This window comes from Ovis aries, chromosome 22 (assembly GCF_016772045.2).
Source record: "Ovis aries strain OAR_USU_Benz2616 breed Rambouillet chromosome 22, ARS-UI_Ramb_v3.0, whole genome shotgun sequence".
Classification (NCBI taxonomy): Eukaryota; Metazoa; Chordata; class Mammalia; order Artiodactyla; family Bovidae; genus Ovis; species Ovis aries.
Window position 1 is genome coordinate 30,980,871 of NC_056075.1, and position 18,737 is coordinate 30,999,607.

Genomic DNA, 18,737 nt, shown 5'->3' on the forward strand with positions numbered 1-18,737 from the left:
GAACCTAGTTAAACTTTGCTCCTGGCAAACTTTTAAAACAAGAGTACAGTAGTAAATAAATAATTTTAATATTATACTTGGGAAATACTTACATACTTCCTTGTTTTTGATAGAACTTAATGAAAGTTCTAAACGTATATACCTTTCATCGTTAAGTTCTATTACCTAGTAGTGCTTGTGTTTATAAAAATTATTCTTCAAAGACTCAAAAGTTTCACATTTAGTCAGTGTATGATAACTGTTACTGATAACAGTTATCTAAGGGAAGATCACATTTCTAACCTCTTTTGCAGAGCCTAATTACTCAGCAAGGCTTCAAGGTCCATAGTGATTTAAATTGTTTATTACCAACTGCAGCAAACCAACCAAGAAATATATTCAGAATTTACAGGTTTTCCTAGGAATATACACATTACAGATCTAGCTACAGTCTTTTAGAAATAAAACTTCCAAATTTATGTTCATTTTACTTCATGGGCTCTTTCAAGTCCTTATTAATTTCCATTTTTAGGGTTTTGATTATGTTTTGATATCTGGAAGACAAAGGTGGCAAGGTAAGTCCTTAAAGTCAATATAATTAAAAAGCTTAGTTCAGTTTTTAAAACCATGTACAGGATGACTGTAGAAGTTGCATTTACTCACTGTGCCTAACTAAGAATGTTATCTAGAAAACTGATAGGAATGGTGAACAGTAATTTGTAGTTTGAAAAACTTGGGTTAAAAATAAAACACAATTTGGGCTCAAAGTTTTAAAATTGCTTATATTCAATACAAACCAGTGTTTAAATTCACAATCCAAATTTTAGTAATTGGGTTTTTGTATAGGGATACTGTCTGTTTTATTAATACATACTGTTTTCAGCATATAGATGCAGATTATTTTCAGCCCTTGTTAATAGAAAGGTGTAGGGTGTTCCGTAGAAGTGCTAGTTATCATTCAGTGAGTTACTTGCCGTTGTTCAGTGAGTTATTTTCTGTTCCTTTTCTGTCATTTCCTGTTGGCGAATTGTATCCTGTGCTGCTTGCTGCATTTTCTCCAGTTTTTCCAGAGTCAGAGATTTTAATGGTAAAAGTTTGGGTTTACATAGCACCATTGTGGTTATATCTTCTACATACAACTGCCCTAAGTTGAAAAAGAAATAAAAATCAGAGTGAGATAAATACAGCTGTTTGGTAGTTTGGATTTGCAGTTTAAAAATTTAATACATTGTCATTTACAATCTCTTCTTGTTATAGTTATCCTTGTAACATATCTTTAATATAAAAATATAAAAGCATCATTTAATACTAGGAAGTTCATGAGAAAGGTTTTGAATTTTCAACCTAAAATTATAAGTTGCCATGGGACACAACTTCTTGTGTCAGATGTTGAATTTAAAAAAAAGGAAATAAAACATACATAAAAATACTTAGGGGGACAAGATGGCAGGGTAGAAGCCCACCAGAGTCACAACTGAATGCTGACCAACCATCAATAAAAAAGACGTAAACCTACCAAAAAAGATACCCTGTTGATACATCCAAAGACATGAAGAAACCCAATGAGATGGTAGGAAGGGCACACTCACAATATAATCAAATCCCATACTCGCCAGGTGGTGACCCACAAACTGGAGAACAATTATGTTGTGGAAGTTCTCTCATAGGACTAAGTCCCACATCAGGCTCCCCAGCCTGGGGGTCTGGCATCAGGAGGAAGAGCCCCCAGAGCACTTGGCTTTGTAGTCCAGTGGGGCTTGAGTGCAGGAGTGCCACAGGACTGGGGGAAACAGCAGCTCCACTCCTGGAGGACACACAGGCGTGCGTGCACTGGGACCCAGGGCAAAAGTGCAGTGACTTCATAGGTCCGTGGGTCAGACCTGCTGGTCTGAAGAGGGTCTGCTGGAGAGATGTGGGGTGACTGGCTCACTGTGAGGACAAGGACACTGGTAGTGGAGACACTAGGGAACAGTCATTGGCATGAGCTCTCCTAGAGGCTGCCATTTGGCACCATGACCTACCACCCAACAGCCCGTAGGCTCCAGTGCTGGGACCCCTTAGGCCAAACAACAAAGCAGGAACATCCCCTCCCCGCCATCAGACTGCTTAAAGACTTCCTGAGCCCACAGTCACCTCTAGTCATGCCCCTTGATATGGCACTACCACTGCCCATCAGAGAACCAAGACTGAGCTCTACCCAATAGTGTTGGTAAGCATAGGCCCTTTCCACCAGGAAGCCTGCACAAGCCTCTGGACCAGGGTCAACCACCAGCGGGTAGACTCCAGAAGCAAGAAAACTAGCATCTAGCAGCCTGGGAACTGAATTCCCAAGCATCAGAACCTTCCCTGGGACAAGTGGGTCCCTGGAACGTTGGGTAACGAGAGTGTAAGGCTGGGTGGGACACACAAGACATCCCCTACAGAGGGTTACTTCTCCAAAATCAAGGAACATAACCTTCCATATACATAAAAATAGAAATTAATAGAAAGTGGAACAGCAGAGGAATACATTTCCTAGAGTAATGGAAATAAAAATACACAAATGGGACCTAATTAAACTCAAAAGCTTTTGCACAGCAAAGGAAACCATAAAACAAAAGAACAACCTATAGAAGGGGAGAAAATGTTTGCAAATGATGTGACTAACAAGTGATTAATTTTCAAAATATACAAATAGCTAATACAGCTCAATACAAAAACCCAATCAAAAAATGGGCAGAAGATCTAAGTAGACATTTCTCTAAAAAAAGAGATGGCCAAAAGACAAACTAATTCGAGAAACACAAAACTACAATGAGGTATCACCTCACACCAATCAGAATGGCCACCATCAAAAAATCTACAAATAATAAAAGTTGGAGAGGGTGTGGAGAAAAGAGAAGCCTCCTACACTGTTGAAAGTGAAAGTCGCTCAGTAGCGTCCCACTCTTTGCAACCCCATGGACTACAGTATGGAATTCTCCAGGCCAGAATACTGTAGTGCGTAGCCTTTCCCTTCTCCAGGGGATCTTCCCAATCCAGGGATGGAACCCAGGTCTCCCACACTGCAGGCGGATTTTTTACCAGCTGAGCCACCATGGAAGCAACTATACAAGTGTATAGCAAGTTTTATATACAAGTTATAGATTCCTACCTACACTGTTTGTGGGAATGCAAATTTGTGCAGCCACTATGGAGGACAGTATGGAGGTTCCTTAAGGAACTAAAAATAGAGTTAGCCACATGGTTCTGCAATCCCAATCCTAGGCATGTGTCTGAATTGCAGCACTATTTACAATAGCTAACACATGGGTGCTGCTGCTGTTGCTAAGTCGCTTCAGTCGTGTCCGACTCTGTGACCCCATAGATGGCAGCCCACTGGGCTCCACCGTCCCTGGGATTCTCCAAGCAAGAAAACTGGAGTGGGTTGCCATTTCCTTCTCCAATGCATGAAAGTGAAAAGTGAAAGTGAAGTCACTCCAGTCGTGTCTGACTCTGCAACCCCACTGCAGCCTACCAGGCTTCTCCATCCAGTGGGATTTTCTGGGCAAGAGTACTGGAGTGGAGTGCCATTGCCTTCTCTGGCTAACACATGGAGGCACCCTAAATGTCCACTTACAGATGGATAAAGAAGACTGTGTGTGTGTAATATTAACATGAAGAAGACTGAAATAATGCCATTTGCAGCAACATGGATGGACCATACTAAGAGGAGTAAGTCAGAAAAAGATATCATTTATATGTGGAATCTAAAAAAAAAAAAAGATATGAATGAACTTTTAAATATAAAACAGAAAAAGACCAAAAAGACATAGAAAACAAACTTACAATATAACATATAAACAAAAAAGACCTACAGGAACCTACTATATACCACCTGGAACTATACTAAGTATTTTGTAATAACCTATAAGAAAATAATCTGAAAAAAAACAAGGCAATTAAATATGTATGTATAACTTGTATATAAAACTTACTATACACTTGTGTAGTTGTAAACCAACTATATACTTCAATTAAAGAAATGGAAAACCAAGTACCTAGTAAGGTATGGTATTAACATGAACATTCAAATTACTGAATGTTTACCTTGAACCTTCAGCTTTTGTTACATTGTTTGATACAGGTTTCTTTTCCCTCACTTTCAGACCTTAGTATTATGGTGCTACTTTTGTCACTAAATTTATTGTTATTGCCAATCTTGAGAATAATAGGATTTCTACATTTAAGAAACAAACCATCATCTTACATCATTTTACTGGGGGCAAAAAAGCAATGGATTACTCCTTTACAAACTACTCATGACACAAGTATAGCAAAAGTGGAGAGTATCTGTGGTATATATATAAAACACAAAATGGCTACAAGATGTCTAGCTATTGAGTCTGCTATATGACACTGTTACATGTAGAATACTGGAGAAGGAAATGGCAACCCACTCTAGTATCCTTGCTTGGAAAATCCCATGGACAGAGAAGCTTGGCAGGCTACAGTCCATGGGGTTGCAAGAGACTCAGACACAACTCAATGACTAAAGCATTGCTGCTTTAGTTTGCACAATAATATTCTATGACCAAAGTATGTGATTTAGATACCTTGTTTTGGAAGAACTTCCCGGAACATCGACTTTGTTTCTGCCATATCTGAAGTGTTGGATACAGTCTCGTCCTTCAATGAGAAAACAAATATTATTCAAGAATGAATTCCCAAAGCATATTACTTGAGATATTTCCGTTGTAGTTTAAGAAGTAAAGTCACAATGTGTATAGAAAATGAACTATCCTTGCATAATTTTTCTTTTAATTACCTGTGAGTCTTTCCATTGAAACAAGGTTGAGATAGTTCATGTAAGCATGCAGACCTCATCAACTTTCGTTCATCAGTGGTGGTAGTAACTGGAAGGCTGCATGTTCCAAATTTTTCCCCTTAGTGAAAGTTGGTAGAGCTTAAGTTTTTCAGGCAAAGATAACTAGTTATCTAGTAAGGTATCTGTGCAGCCGAGGGAAAACAAAAGGATTTATATGCAGCTGATAGCATCTCCTGAGTGGTAGATGATGTTGAAAGCCAAGATCATTTGGGAGGTGGCCTATGCCAGGCTGTTAGGGAAAGAAGGCAGTACTATGCAAATACTGCCTAACATTCACACCTCTTTCAATAGCTAACAACCAATTTCTGCTTTAATTCCTTTGCTTTAATGATCAAAAGCAACTTAAGGATCAGTTACTGGCCACACAACTGCGATTTGTAAGGAAGCCACACAAACAGGTGAAACTGGCTTCTGAATACCAGAAGTGAGGTGTGCTTTCAGTTTACTATTTTCCTCTAATACACATGTATTAATACTATATGCTGAAGTGCCAGTGAATACCCTCACGTGAGTATTTTGTTATGCAGATCCCAGTGTATATGTCATCTCTGGCTAGTGACATGTTTCCAGTGTTACATCCCAGTTTATGCCATGCTATGTTATTAGTATGTTCAAGGTATTCTGGACTGTAATTTTTAGCATGATCCCCTTCCAAATACAGAAGCTTCTCTAGACAGTCCCACCCATTTTGTGATTTTTGCCACACTGATGCAACTTACTGTATATCTTTCACAACACCACCACAGAAGAAAGATTTATTATCTATAATGTGATGATGCTGGCTTGGTGCCTGCCTTTACCACCCACTGCAAATTAGTTTTAATAAAGTGAAGCTGCTGCTGGTCTTATTCCCATTACCACTATTTTGACATTCCTAATAAAAGCTTCCTTTACTCCATCCACCAAGCCTTTTCCCCTTCTTGTTCAAATTCCTATTCTGAAAGATCTTAAGTTCCTGAGAAAGCTCTATCTGCTTTCCAGAACTAACTTACCCCTATTCTGCTCTGTCTGGGAAGGAAGATGAAGTAGGGAATGGACCAGGAATAAAGCAACGCATCACACTACCTAGAATCTGAGATAAATGCAGTTCACTCAATGCACAGCTGCTTCTCCTTCTGACACATTCTTTCCTTCCTGTTACTTAGGCCTGCCAGTGGTAACCAGTGATCATTTCTTTTTTCAGGTTATGTTGAAGGGCAAAAACATTGCAGATCTCTGATTAGCGTGAATATAAGAAACACTTTACCTCTCAAAGATAGTACAATGAAAATATTCCTTAAGCCTTTATTTGGTGCCAATCTGACATGATATGCTACTGAAAGGGAGGACAGACATTATAAATGTTGACAAATGTGAAGGAAGTGCATAGCATCTAAAAGTTTTTATATCACCAATTTTTTAAATCACCAAAATGCTAAAATGGTGGATGAACAAATACTTAAATCTTAGCTGTTTTAGAGTAGCAACTCTAGTTACTCATAATTTAATCACTATCTTTTGCTTTCTCTTCTCTATACCTCTCACATCCAAAATCTAGCTTGAAGAAAACAATGAAGCTTGGTGCTCTACAAAACCTTAGTTCTCTGATTAAGCTGCCATTGTTACTGGAAAGGGTGTGGAGCCAAAGGCCCGGTAGGGAGTGGGTTGGACCTGGTATGGGGAAGATCAGTGCCGTCACTTGCCTGGGTGGAGTGTCTACTTTGCTGGAGCTGATTCTTGTTCCGAGGTTCCCCTAGGCATTGGCAGGAGAGAAACAGGAAGGGAAGGGCTAAAATAAGCAAGGTATTGGTTGGTTGGCTGGCACTGCCAAGCCTACAGTGTCATGATAATCAACTGCCCAGGGAGCCCAGAGTAGGAAGGAGCATTTTCATCCTTCTCCAGGTAGCCTGCTAATGGCCAAACATGAGTGTTTTGCCTGGTGTAATGGACCCTATGGAGTGTGGCTACCCCAAAGGGTAATTTCTAATTGGTAAGGTAAGATGTGTGTAATACCAGGGACAGACAGGCCCAAGAAGGAAACATACCAGCTATGGATGAAATTCATGTATATTATACAAGTGTCACGTCATTCAACTCAATAAATATGTGAGTGTCCACCATGTGCCAGGAACCATTCATTAGTGCATAAAAGAGGAAAAAAACTTTTGCTCTTTTGGAGCTTATGGTCTAGTGTATAGGGAGAAAAACAAATGACAATGCTATTAGAAGGTAGTGTTACAGAAACTAAAATAGTTTAAGGGGATTTAGGAGTGCTGGGGGTTGTGGTGGTTATACTTTAAATAGGAAAATCATTATGGCCTCATAAAGTGAAAATCACTGGTCTCATTTTAGGGTGTGTGTGTTATGCTTTTTGAGATTGCAAAAAAATAAAAATCCCTGATAGTATCCACAGTTAGGGAACATATAGGGGAATGGGCACTCCCTATTGGTGAGCAGGTTTGTCAGTACAGCATTTTTAGAGGGATAATTTGTAGTATCCTTAAATATTTTGTAGTATCTATGAAAACCAAATATGTATATTTTCTTTGACCCAAATATTCTACTACTAGTAGTGATCCCTAAAGAAACAAAGCATGTGTGTAAAGATAAAAGCGTTCAGTTCAGTTTAGCAGCTTAGTCATGTCTGACTCTTTGTGACCCTGTGGACTACAGCACGCCAGGCTTCCCTGTCCATCACCAACTCCCGGAGCTTGCTCAAACTCATGTCCATTGAGTCGGTGATGTCATCCAACCATCTCATCCTCTGTCGTCCCCTTCTCCTCCTGCCTTCAGTCTTCCCCAGCATCAAGGTCTTTTCAAATGAGTCAGTTCTTCACATCAGGTGGCCAAAGGACTGGAGTTGCAGCTTCAGCATCAGTCCTTCCAATGAATATTCAGCACTGATTTCCTTTAGGATAGACTGGTTGGATCTCCTTGTTGTCCAAGGTTTCTCAAGAGTCTTCTCCAACACCACAGTTCAAAAGCATCAATTCTTTGGCACTCAGCTTTCTTTATAGTCCAACTCTCACATCCATACATGACTACTGGACAAACCATAGTTGTGACTAGACGGACTTTGTTGGCAAAGTAATGTCTCTGCTTTTGAATATGCTATCTAGGTTGGTCATAACTTTTCTTCCAAGGAGCAAGCGTCTTTTAATTTCATGGCTTCAGTCACCATCTACAGTGATTTTGGAGCCCCCCCAAATTAAAGTCTGTCAGTGTTTCCACTGTTTCCCTATCTATTTGCCATGAAGTGATGGCACCAGATGCCATGATCTTCGTTTTCTGAATGCTGAGTTTTAAGCCAACTCTTTCACTCTTCCCTTTCACTTTCATTAAGAGATTCTATAGTTCTTTGCTTTCTGCCATAAGTGTGCTGTTATCTGCATATCTGAGGTTATTGATATTTCTCCCGGCAATCTTGATTCCAGCTTGTGCTTCATCCAGTCCAGCATTTCTCATGATGTACTTTGCATATAAATTTAATAAGCAGGGAGACAATATACAGCCTTGACATACTCCTTTTCCTATTTGGAACCAGTCTGTTGTTCCATATCCCATTCTAACTGTTGCTTCTTGACCTGCATACAGATTTCTCAGGAGGCAGGTCAGGTGCTCTGGTATTCCCATCTCTTTAAGAATTTTCCACAGTTTGTTGTGATTCACACAGTCAAAGGCTTTGGCATAGTCAATAAACCAGAAGTAGATGTTTTTCTGGAACTCTCTTGCTCTTTTGATGATCCAACGGATGTTGGCAATTTGATCTCTGGTTCCTTTGCCTTTTCTAAATCCAGCTTGAACATCTGGAAGTTCACGGTTCACGTACTGTTGAAGCCTGGCTTGGAGAATTTTGAGCATTACTTTGCTAGCATGTGAGATGAGTGCAATTGTGCAGTAGTTTGAGCATTCTTTGGCATTGCCTTTCTTTGGGATTGGAATGAAAATGGACCTTTCCAGTCCTGTGGTCACTGCTGAGTTTTCCAAATTTGCTGGCATATTGAGTGCAGCAGTTTCACAGAATCATCTTTTAGGACTTGAAATAGCTCAACTGGAATTCCATCACCTCCACTAGCTTTGTTTCTAGTGATGCTTCCTAAGGCCCACTTGACTTCACATTCCAGGATGTCTGGCTCTAGGTGAGTGATCACACCATTGTGATAATCTGGGTCATGAAGACCTTTTTTGTACAGTTCTTCTGTGTATTCTTGCCACCTCTTCTTAATATCTTCTGCTTCTGTTAGGTCCATACCATTTCTGCCCTTTATCCAGCCCAACTTCGCATGAAATGTTCCCTTGGTATCTCTAATTTTCTTGAATAGATCTCTAGACTTTCCCATTCTATTGTTTTCCTCTATTTCTTTGTATAAAAGAGTAAGAATGTACATTAGGATCCTGTGTTCAGGCATATGTCATAGGTCAAATAAATTATGGAAAAACCATACAATGGAGTACTCTGACAGATTTTAAAATGATATAGACTGTCAAGGCATATTTTTTAGATGAAACATTAAACTGCAAAAGTTAAAATTCCTACACTCACAGAATGCAAACTTTTAATGCTGAGAGAATACAGTGTCATTCAATTTTTGAAGTTTCTGGTCCAGGTAATTAGAAAAGAATCTGTTGCTTCCTTCTCCTCCAGTTTCTTCACTTTGTAATTTTCCCCACAAATGATTTTGATGGATAATGCATTTCAAATCATGATAAAAGAAGCAAACCTGCTGTAGCCATTTGAGCTAGATGTCTAAAATTAATGCAGAAGAACTCAGAGGGAAACCAAATCTTTGTCATGAAAAATTTTACTAAGTTGTTTTACTAAGTTGAGTGAAAATCGAAAGGCACTTAGGTCTAGGCAATGGCACCCCACTCCAGTACTCTTGCCTGGAAAATCCCATGGACGGAGGAGGCTGGTGGGCTGCAGTCCATGGGGTCGCCAGGAGTTGGACACGACTGAGCGACTTCACTTTCACTTTTCACTTTCATGCGTTGGAGAAGGAACTGGCAACCCACTCCAGAGTTCTTGCCTGGAGAATCCCAGGGACGGGGGAGCCTGGTGGGCTGCTGTCTATGGGGTTGCAGCAGCAGCAGTAGCAGCAGTAGGTCTAGGCAGGATTAGTTAAGTCAATCATACCCATATTGATGGCATAAATTAGTCATAGAACTTAGACAAGTTAAAAATCTCTAGGGTGATTTAGTCTGAGGACCAACCTAGATTTACTATGACAACCAAACTAAATCATGGCAGTAGGACCGGACAAGAGCACTAGAGTGTCCTTCTGAAACTTAAGAGTGTATATTAGTGGTCCTCAAATTTTATCCTTGCATAACCACCTAAGAGATTTTGAAAAGCTAGGCAGAAAAATTAGGTACTCTTTTACTTCCAGATATAGACATATAAATTGTTATCCTAAGTTTAAACTTATGATAAGTTGCAAAGGACAAAATTTTCAGCATATTTACCCCTATGTCCATAGCAGCACTATTCACAATAGCCAAGACATGGAAACAATCTAAATGGCGATCACCTGATGAATGGATAAAGAAGTTGTGGTATGTATACATAATAGACTACTACTCAGTCATAAAAACGAATGAAATAATGTCATCTGCAGCAACATGAACACAACTAGAGATGATCATACTAAGTGAAGTCAGAAAGAGAAAGACAGGTACCGTATGATATCACTTATATGTGGAATTTAAAATATGACACAAATGAACTTATTTATGAAACAAACAGACACACACACACAGAGAACATACTTGTGCTTGCCAAGGGGGAAGTGGGACGGGGGAAGGACAGACTGGGAGTTTGGGGTTACCAGATGCAAAGAATGGATAAACAACAAGGCCCTACTGTGTATCACAGGGAACTATATTCAGTGTCCTGTGATAAAGCAAAATAGAAAATAATATGAAAAAGAATGTATATACATATATAAGTGAGTCACTTTGCTGTACAGCAGAAATTAACACAACATTGTAAATCAACTATACGTCAATAAAATAAATTTTAAAAAAGACTGGAGTAGGAAAGTATGCTCTATTTGGTGACAAGGAAATTATTCCTTTAGAGTGGAAAATAAATGTAAAATTAAGAAGTTTTCGATCCTATGTACCTAGCCTATCCAGATTTTTTTCTTTGAACAACATACTAATTGACTATAATGTACCAATCACAGCTAAACGTGGGAACAGCTAAACTTATCTACATATAGTAGATAAGAACCTGTTCTTCTCCTTGAGGAATCTGGGGGAGGTGAGATGGGGAAAGAGACATGTAAATAAACAAGTACAATTCAATGCAACATACTTTAATAAAAACATATCTATTGTGCCTTAAGAAACCAAAACCATCAATAACTTGGCTCTGGACAGGTGAAAGTGGTGATCTCTGAGGAATAATTATTACACATGACACTGGAACTAGTTCCAGGATGAATGGGGATTTACTATCCAAAGAAGTGGCTGTGTAGCAAAGGGAGGGTGTTCCAGATAAACTGAACAATGTGCTCAAAGAAAGAAGCATTTGAAAAAAAACTTGGAGGAATGGCTAGATTATGATGTATATACAGTGCACATATCATGGTAGGATCAACCAGGTGGAGGCCAGCTCATGTTCAGCCTTGAATGGCATGCCGTGGAGTTTGAACTTTATAAACAGGAGGGAGCTAACTGGATGGCTTTGAGTAGAAATATGACATATGATTTTTTTTTTTGGAGACACATATTCTAGACAAAAAGGAAAAACAGAAGAGACACTAGAGGCAAGGCAATTAGTAAGGAAGCTATTAATTGTTTAGGTAGGATGATGAGGAATGGACAAAATCAGCAATACTGAACAGTATGAGGAGAACATACTTGAGGTATTCAAAGATATAAGAAGTTGAGATTTGGGCGGGGAGGGAGGTGGGAGGGGGGTTCAGGATGGGGAACATGTGTATACCTGTGGCAGATTCATGTTCATGTATGGCAAAACCAATACAATACTGTAAAGTAATTAGCCTCCAATTAAAATAAATACATTTATATTAAAAATAACTAAATTAATTAAAAAAAAAAAGAAGTTGAAATTCAAGTCTCCTCCACCATTCGCCAATACCACTTTGGGTGATAAGAAAATGATCAAGGATGGCTGAGATTTTAAGCTAACATGCCTGAGTAGATGGCGCAGGTATCAATTCAAGTTGAGGATAGATACGAGGGACAAGCTAGGAGGGAAGGGCAAAGACTATGAATTAGGTTCTGACCCAATGAGTGTGGAAGGTAAAAAAGACTGGAGGCCTAAACAGGTGGCTGCACAGTAGTATAAGCTATGGGAGTGGATATAATGACCTAATAAGGATATGGAAAGATGGTAAATAGTGGTAGAGTGGTGGTAAAACGAGATGAGGAGAATGTAGAAGTTGAGAGAAGGGTCTGGAGTCAAATTAGTCATTTAAACAAATTATTTAATTTTCTAAACTTCAGTTTTATCTCTAAAAATAAAGTTTATAATAGCACCGACTTTAGATGCCTTATTAAATGACGTAATTCATATAAAGCCATTAACCAGCCCTAGCACACAGGAAGAGCTCAGGGTCTGAATACTTACTGCAGGTTGTTGATGGGGGTGGGAGGAATGGCAGGAACAAAAATGAAAAAATTTGTCTTTTGTCTGATGCAAGACTTGTGTGATTGACTGATGATAGATAAATTTTCAAACACATATTAGATTTCTGAATGTAAACGAGCATGAGAAAAAGGTGAGAGGGAGCCCCCAAATAAGGTGTCTTCCAGCAGATACAAAGTAGTAATGCTCTCTCTCACTCAAGTGATTGACCACGTGCTGGCAGAGTGCTTAATTTGGATTGATAATGTTCAAGGGGAGATGCCAAATAACATTATATGTCATGCAGTTGGAAACTACAGTAGATTCTACTCTGTTTTGCTATCTGGCATCTGCTAGTAGAAAAATGTTGCAACACGTTCAGTTTAGCTAATTAACCCAGACTCATGTGAATAATATGTGCAGAGTCTACCTTCTGGAATGTGCCTAGGCCTAAGAACAGGAACTGCTCTTCATGAGTGAAGTTGGATGATGCCTTTGGTTCTGTTACTCTCCAGTAGCAGACACTACTGTTAAGTTAGTAGAAAATGTCATGTCCTACTCATGCAAAATGCCTTTTACTAATAGTTTTTGCTTTTTCAAAATCCAGTACTAAAAGTAGTTCTAAAAACATTACCTATTAACACTTTAAAAAAGGGTTAAGCCTTTTTAAAAAAAGGTACCTTTTATATTCTCATCATCAGAGATATGTAGCTACTTCAATAGTATGCAAAGAAAGGGAAATAAAGAATTGTTTGATACTTTACTCAGTGTTTCTGAAAGCCTGACCCTTGGATCACCTTATCAAAATCCCCTGGATGATTATTAACAATATAGATTTTTCGGGAGCCTTCCCCAGATTCACTGAATTAGAATCTCTAATTTTTAAGTTCTCCACATTAAAGTTGGAGAACCATTGTCTTAGATTCATTCATTCAATCAATAAATATTTAATGCCAACAATATACTCAGATTGGACTGCTTTAGAAGTTACCAATAATAACTACCATACACTGACTACATACCATGTGCTACACAATATGCTAATGCATTTTATGTGTGTTTGACTCACTCTGTTCAACAATCCTGAGGTTTTACACTTCTATGTAACAGATGATAAACAGAGTGAGTAAACTGTTCAAAGTCATCAGCTAATGAATATCCCTGTTCCCGAAACCCAGGTCTGATTCTAAAATCTGTAGTCTTAATTAATATATTATTTAAGCTTTACTTGAATCTAGAATACAAAAAAAGTGATTGATGGAGTGCATTACTTAAATTCCAATGTGAAGACTAAAAATATTCTGTATCAATCTAAGAGTGTCTGCCCTCTCAGAGAATTTTCTTCCTTCTGCTTACCTTTCATGATCAACTGTAAGTCTAGAAAAGGAAGAGTACAAAAGCTTGGCCATCCTGGGAGTTTTCCTCTTGTGATTATGAACAGACATCTATATATCCACTGAACACAGAATGTTCTTCGTGTACTAAGTGCTAAGTATAATCTTGATTTTGCAATTTTTAATAGGCTCTGATGAATGCTACCAACAAGCTATCACAGAAACACCAGGACCAATTAAGACTTGCAGAAGAATTTCAGGGAGAAAAATAACACTGCCGAAACTGGAATGCAGTCATATGGCCAGTACTTGCCTCAGTATCTGCTTTGATAACATCAAGATTCATCTGTATTTGAATTGCAGGGCCCACACACCTTTCATCAACAGTCCTTGGGGTGCCAGGAGATCAAACTCATGAAACTATGCTGACATCAGTACACTCTGCTGTAGATGACATTGCATCAGTTCCAAGTGAAGGCAAAGTAGCAGCAACGATTTATTAAAAGATAGACAGTCTACGTTGCCAGTGCAGGGTACTAATACACTCTACATTGGATGGCATCACTGACTCGATGGACATGAGTTTGAGCAAGCTCCAGGAGTTGGTGATGGACAGGGAAGCCTGGAGTGCTGCAGTCCATGGGGTCACAAAGAGTCGGACACAACTGAGCGACTGAATTGAACTGAACTGAGACAGTCTATGTTGCCAGTGCAGGGTACTAACACAGTCTACACAGACAGGAGGATTAAACGCTAAACTGTTCTTTGTAGGACATAATAGAAAGTGGTATGCTGAGAACTGGCATGGATTTAATGAGCAGCTCATGGTATGGGTAAGAGTAGCTACATTTGGGAAGATTTAATCATAACTGGCAGAGAAGGTAATGGCAACCCACTCCAGTACTCTTGCCTGGAAAATCCCACGGACCTGATAAGCTGCACTCCATGGGGTCACCAGGAGTCAAACAAACACGACTGAGTGACTTCACTTTCACTTTTCACTTTCATGCATTGGAGAAGGAAATGGCAACCCACTCCAGTATTCTTTCCTGGAGAATCCCAGGGATGGGGGAGCCTGGTGGGCTGCTGTCTATGGGGTCACACAGACTCGGACACGACTGAAGCGATTTAGCAGCAGTAGCAATCACGATTGGAAAAGGATGAAAACTTTTAGTTTTCTTACTTTGAAGTAGTCTTGCAAAAAAAGTTAAATTGAATGTAAGCACGCCTCCAGACCAACTTCTGATGTACGGGAAATAGGAAAAAAGAGACAGTCAAAAAGACCCCTGGCCTGAACTTTTCAAAATGACAATGTCACATGGGAAGAAAAAATGGGGGCCTGTTCTAGGTTAAGGCTAAATAGTTATAATACTGAAATACAGTATATAAACCATGACTGGATCTTGAGTTTTGTTTTTTTGCAAGGAGGAGAAGGTATAGAAGACATTTTTGGCTCAAATGGGAAAACATATGTACATATAGACTGGATTCTAAAGACTACAGAATTAACTTCCTTAATTGTGATAATAATATTATGTTTTCCAGGAGAACTTTAGAATTCTTAGGAAATACGTGTTGGGAATTTTAGAGATGTCTACTTAACAACAGGCATCTGCAACCTTTTTCCAAATGCCTCAATGACAAAAAGTGTGCGAGAAGAAATGAATATGGCACAATGTTAACAACTGTTGGAGCTAGGTGACAGGTATATGAATGTTTGTTGCATTCTTTAAACTTTTAATGTATGAATATTTCTTTGATAAAATATTGGGGGAAGAAATCGCGTTGAGTAGAAGGAACTATGCTGAAATTCTGATAAACCGAAATTCCCTAAAACCAAAGCTGCTGGCAAGCATACTGGGCATCCAGGAGATACCTGATATTCTATCTTTCAGTATTTATCAAAATAATATCATGTGCAGGGTAAAATAATAGCCTGATAAATCTGATACAAACCATTCTATTTAGGAGTAAACTGGGCTTTCTAGGTGGCACCGGTGGTCAAGAACTCGCCTGCCAATGCAGGAGATCCGAGTCTGATCCCTAGGTTGGGAAGATCCCCTGGAGGAGGGCATTGCAATCCACTCCAGTATTTTCGCCTGGACACAAGAGCCTGGCCGGCTATAGTCCATACAGTCACAAAGAGTTGGACACAACTGAAGCAACTTAGCACGCACGCAAGGCAGAGAAGCTAAGAACACAAGCAGCTGTTACATAAAACAATGGTTGTCATAAAAGAGGTTCAAAAAATGCTGGGTAAGCTCAGAGGAAATTACTTCCTTCTGGGGAAAATCTGGACACAAATCTCCAAGGTTACTAGGACAGGGATACAGAATCACAAAAGGTTGGTGCTTCAGTGGTTAATCTTGTTAGAAACAAGAATAATCCATTTTGGCTGGAAAATGAGTACTAAGAATATGAAAAAAAATTCAGCAAAGAATGTAGGTGTGCACCCTTGCCGTTGACTAGCGTGGATATAAACAATTTTCAGTTTACCTGAAAGTTCTCCTGATTTCTCTTTTCCCCTCGCAGCTTTAGGTATCCAACCCGGTATTACGAAGATGACTGACAGGTGTTCACTCAAACCTACAGAAGAACTATATGAGATAAATGTGAGACACGTGTGGTAAAGTCATATAAAACTAACCCGATACGAATATTCACAAACATTAAATTGTTTAATATACCGTAGACTTGCAGGATTAGGACAGTATACCTTCTTTCAGAATGGCAGTCAGTGCTTACAAACTCTCACCAGAGAAACAAAGGGAGAAAATTCAGAATCTGAAGACAGGAAGTGGGGAAATAAGACTTAGAGGTGTTGCCGCAGTGGTGGGTAACCATCTTTTTCCTTTGTAGCTGGGAACGTAAAACGATTTCCTCAAGTTCCAGCATTCTCCATCCTCAAAGGTCAGGGGGTGAAAGTACTTAACAGAATTTGCGGGGGCGTGGTCAGGAGCTTCACTTGGCCAGAGTTAGGGGCTCCGCCCAGGCCCCTCCCATCCCGACTTGCTGCAGCTAGGCGAGGGGAGCCGGTTGAGCGGCCTCGCCCCACAGGGAGCCTCAAAGGGGCGGAGAGAGGGCGGGCCGCCGCCTGGCCAGCCCGGAAAGAAAACCTTCTTCCAGCGGAAGCGACTCTGAGCTTTGCTCTCCTCCGGCACTCTCGGTCTCCCAGGGCCCTGGGGCCCGCTCGGATCTGACCCACGGGTCGGAACCAAGGGACACTCACCTCACTTCTCGACTCCTGTCAGAATGGGTATTCCCTGGGGCAAGGGGGGCGCAAGCTATTCCCATCCTTCTGCCATGACCCCATTCAGAAGTGTCAAATGCAACTTCCGGGCAAGACAGGGATTTTCGGAGCTCTAAACTCCTGTCCACCTAGGTAAGTGACCAGACGTCCCAGCAAAATAAGGGCCGGGAAACCTGCTCTCTCTAACCCCGCAACCGGGAAGGTAGTTCGGAATAGGAATTAACTTGTTTTACATGGATGTCTGGTCACCTTTGGTCCTTTTTTGGGCCTACTTACAGATGCTTCTCTTCCCTGACGGCTCAACTGTTGCCCAGGGCAACTGTGAATCTGGGCGAAGGGAAAACTACGTCACACAGGAGACGGGAGGCCAGGAAACTCCCGTTGCCATTATCCGTTATGGCTGCCTTAGCGTCAACAGTAACTTCCGCTTGAGTGTTGTCGCTCTACCCTGCTGGAGGCTCTCTCTGTGGCCCAGCTAGCCAGCGGCGCCCAGTGGGCGGGAGAGAGGGCGTCCAGGAGCAGAGGAAAGAAAAAGGGCGCAGAGAGGGAAGCTGGCGCCAATACCTCGCTCTGATTGGGTAGCGTCGCTGGCGACAGTGCGTCTGTCTGATTGGGCAGCGTTGGCGGCCCTGGCCCCGCCTGTTTCTCTTCCCCGGCGATTGACGGGCCTGCACTCGAGAGGTGGGGCGGGGCGGTAGAGCGAGAGTGTGTGGAGGCGCGGGCGGGGCGGGGCGGGGCGAGTGGGGGAGGGGCGGGCGGGGGGCGGCGGTTGGGCAGCGTCGCTTCCAAGGAGGAGGAGGAAGGAGGGCGAGCGAGGGGAGGATGGCGAAGTCCGGGCTCCTGACGGTAACCAGGGGCCGCCGAGGCGGGAGGGTGCCTGTTGGCCGGTTCTTCTTGCCTTCCTTCCTGTCCGTCGGGCGGTCGGTCGGTAGGGGGAGGCCCCGCGCGTCCTGACAGGCGCGAGCCGGCGGGGCCGGGGCGAGGCCCGAGGTGCCGGGGCCCTAGGAGGCGCCGCCGCCGCCGTTTTCCTGGGTGCTGTCGCTGGGAGGCCCGGGCCCTGGGACCTGACTCTCCTGTGGGGCCCGCAGCCGAGCACCGAGAGCGAGCCGGCTGGCTGACAGTGTCCTGGGGCCGGGCCTGCGGTGGCGGCGGGCGGGCGGGCGGCCGGGACAGCACCCGGGCGAGGACTAACCGGCGCAAGGGCCGGGGCCGGGGCCGCCCGGAGGATAGTCTCGCTCCACTAGGCTCCTGGGGTCACCGGGCCCAGGCTGCGGGGCGCCCCGTGGGCGTGCGAATCGTTGGCGGGGGCCTTGGCGCAGCGGTAGTGATACGGGGTGGAGTCTTTCCTCGCCCCTTCCCCAAAGCCCACCGCGCTCACCGTCTCGGTTCCGTGAAGAGTGGTGAGTCGGCTTTGGGTGTGTTGCTTGGTGAAGCGAGTTGTAGGCATCCAAGAGTGCTCTGTTGGACATGCCTAATGGCAACCTTTTTCCGCGGAGGCTTTTATGGGTAGAGGAAAAGTACTCTTCTCCCCGCCTTCCCCCCACCCCCCGCCCCCCAATGCTAGAGGCTTCGGGACAAAACGATCTTCCCCCAGCCCCTCAGTATCCATTGTTTTGTACCACCTCGCTCCTCTCTTTTAGGTAGAAGAATGACTGCAAGCCATTAGTTGCCTTCCTTTCTTTTTTTTCCTCAAAAATCAGCAGAGGGTTTGTGTAATTGTGTTAGTGTGGCTCTACAAACAGGTGAAATGAATAT

General features: G+C 41.9%; 2 protein-coding genes across 16 annotated transcripts in view; one reads left to right on the forward strand and one right to left on the reverse strand.

Annotated features, from left to right (window-relative positions):
* Positions 1-741: 741 nt before the first annotated feature.
* BBIP1 (BBSome interacting protein 1) lies at positions 742-17,311 on the reverse strand. 6 transcript variants are annotated; one of them, XM_042238608.2, is made up of 5 exons: positions 17,259-17,311; positions 16,229-16,329; positions 6,508-6,557; positions 4,554-4,626; positions 742-1,123 (listed from the first exon to the last, which is right to left on the reverse strand). In XM_042238608.2, exons 4-5 carry the CDS (start codon positions 4,597-4,599, stop codon positions 960-962), a joined length of 210 nt encoding a protein of 69 aa, XP_042094542.1. In that variant the 5' UTR covers positions 4,600-4,626; positions 6,508-6,557; positions 16,229-16,329; positions 17,259-17,311; the 3' UTR covers positions 742-959. The 6 variants fall into 6 exon arrangements, with proteins under 6 accessions (XP_042094542.1, XP_011958308.1, XP_042094543.1 ...); XM_012102918.4 differs by having other exon boundaries at positions 16,962-17,311; XM_042238609.2 differs by lacking the exon at positions 17,259-17,311 and adding an exon at positions 16,449-16,805.
* Positions 16,866-18,737, forward strand: part of SHOC2 (SHOC2 leucine rich repeat scaffold protein) — an 85,035-nt gene continuing 83,163 nt past the window's right edge. For 3 of the 10 annotated variants that reach the window (XM_060404459.1, XM_060404460.1, XM_004020195.5), the window contains exon 1: positions 16,866-17,114. The gene's annotated coding sequence lies outside the window, so the exon portion shown is untranslated. Of the gene's footprint in view, positions 17,115-17,619; positions 17,664-17,782; positions 18,383-18,737 lie in introns of those variants that run through there. The other 7 variants (XM_042238600.2, XM_060404465.1, XM_042238601.2 and 4 more) reach the window with 3 other exon arrangements.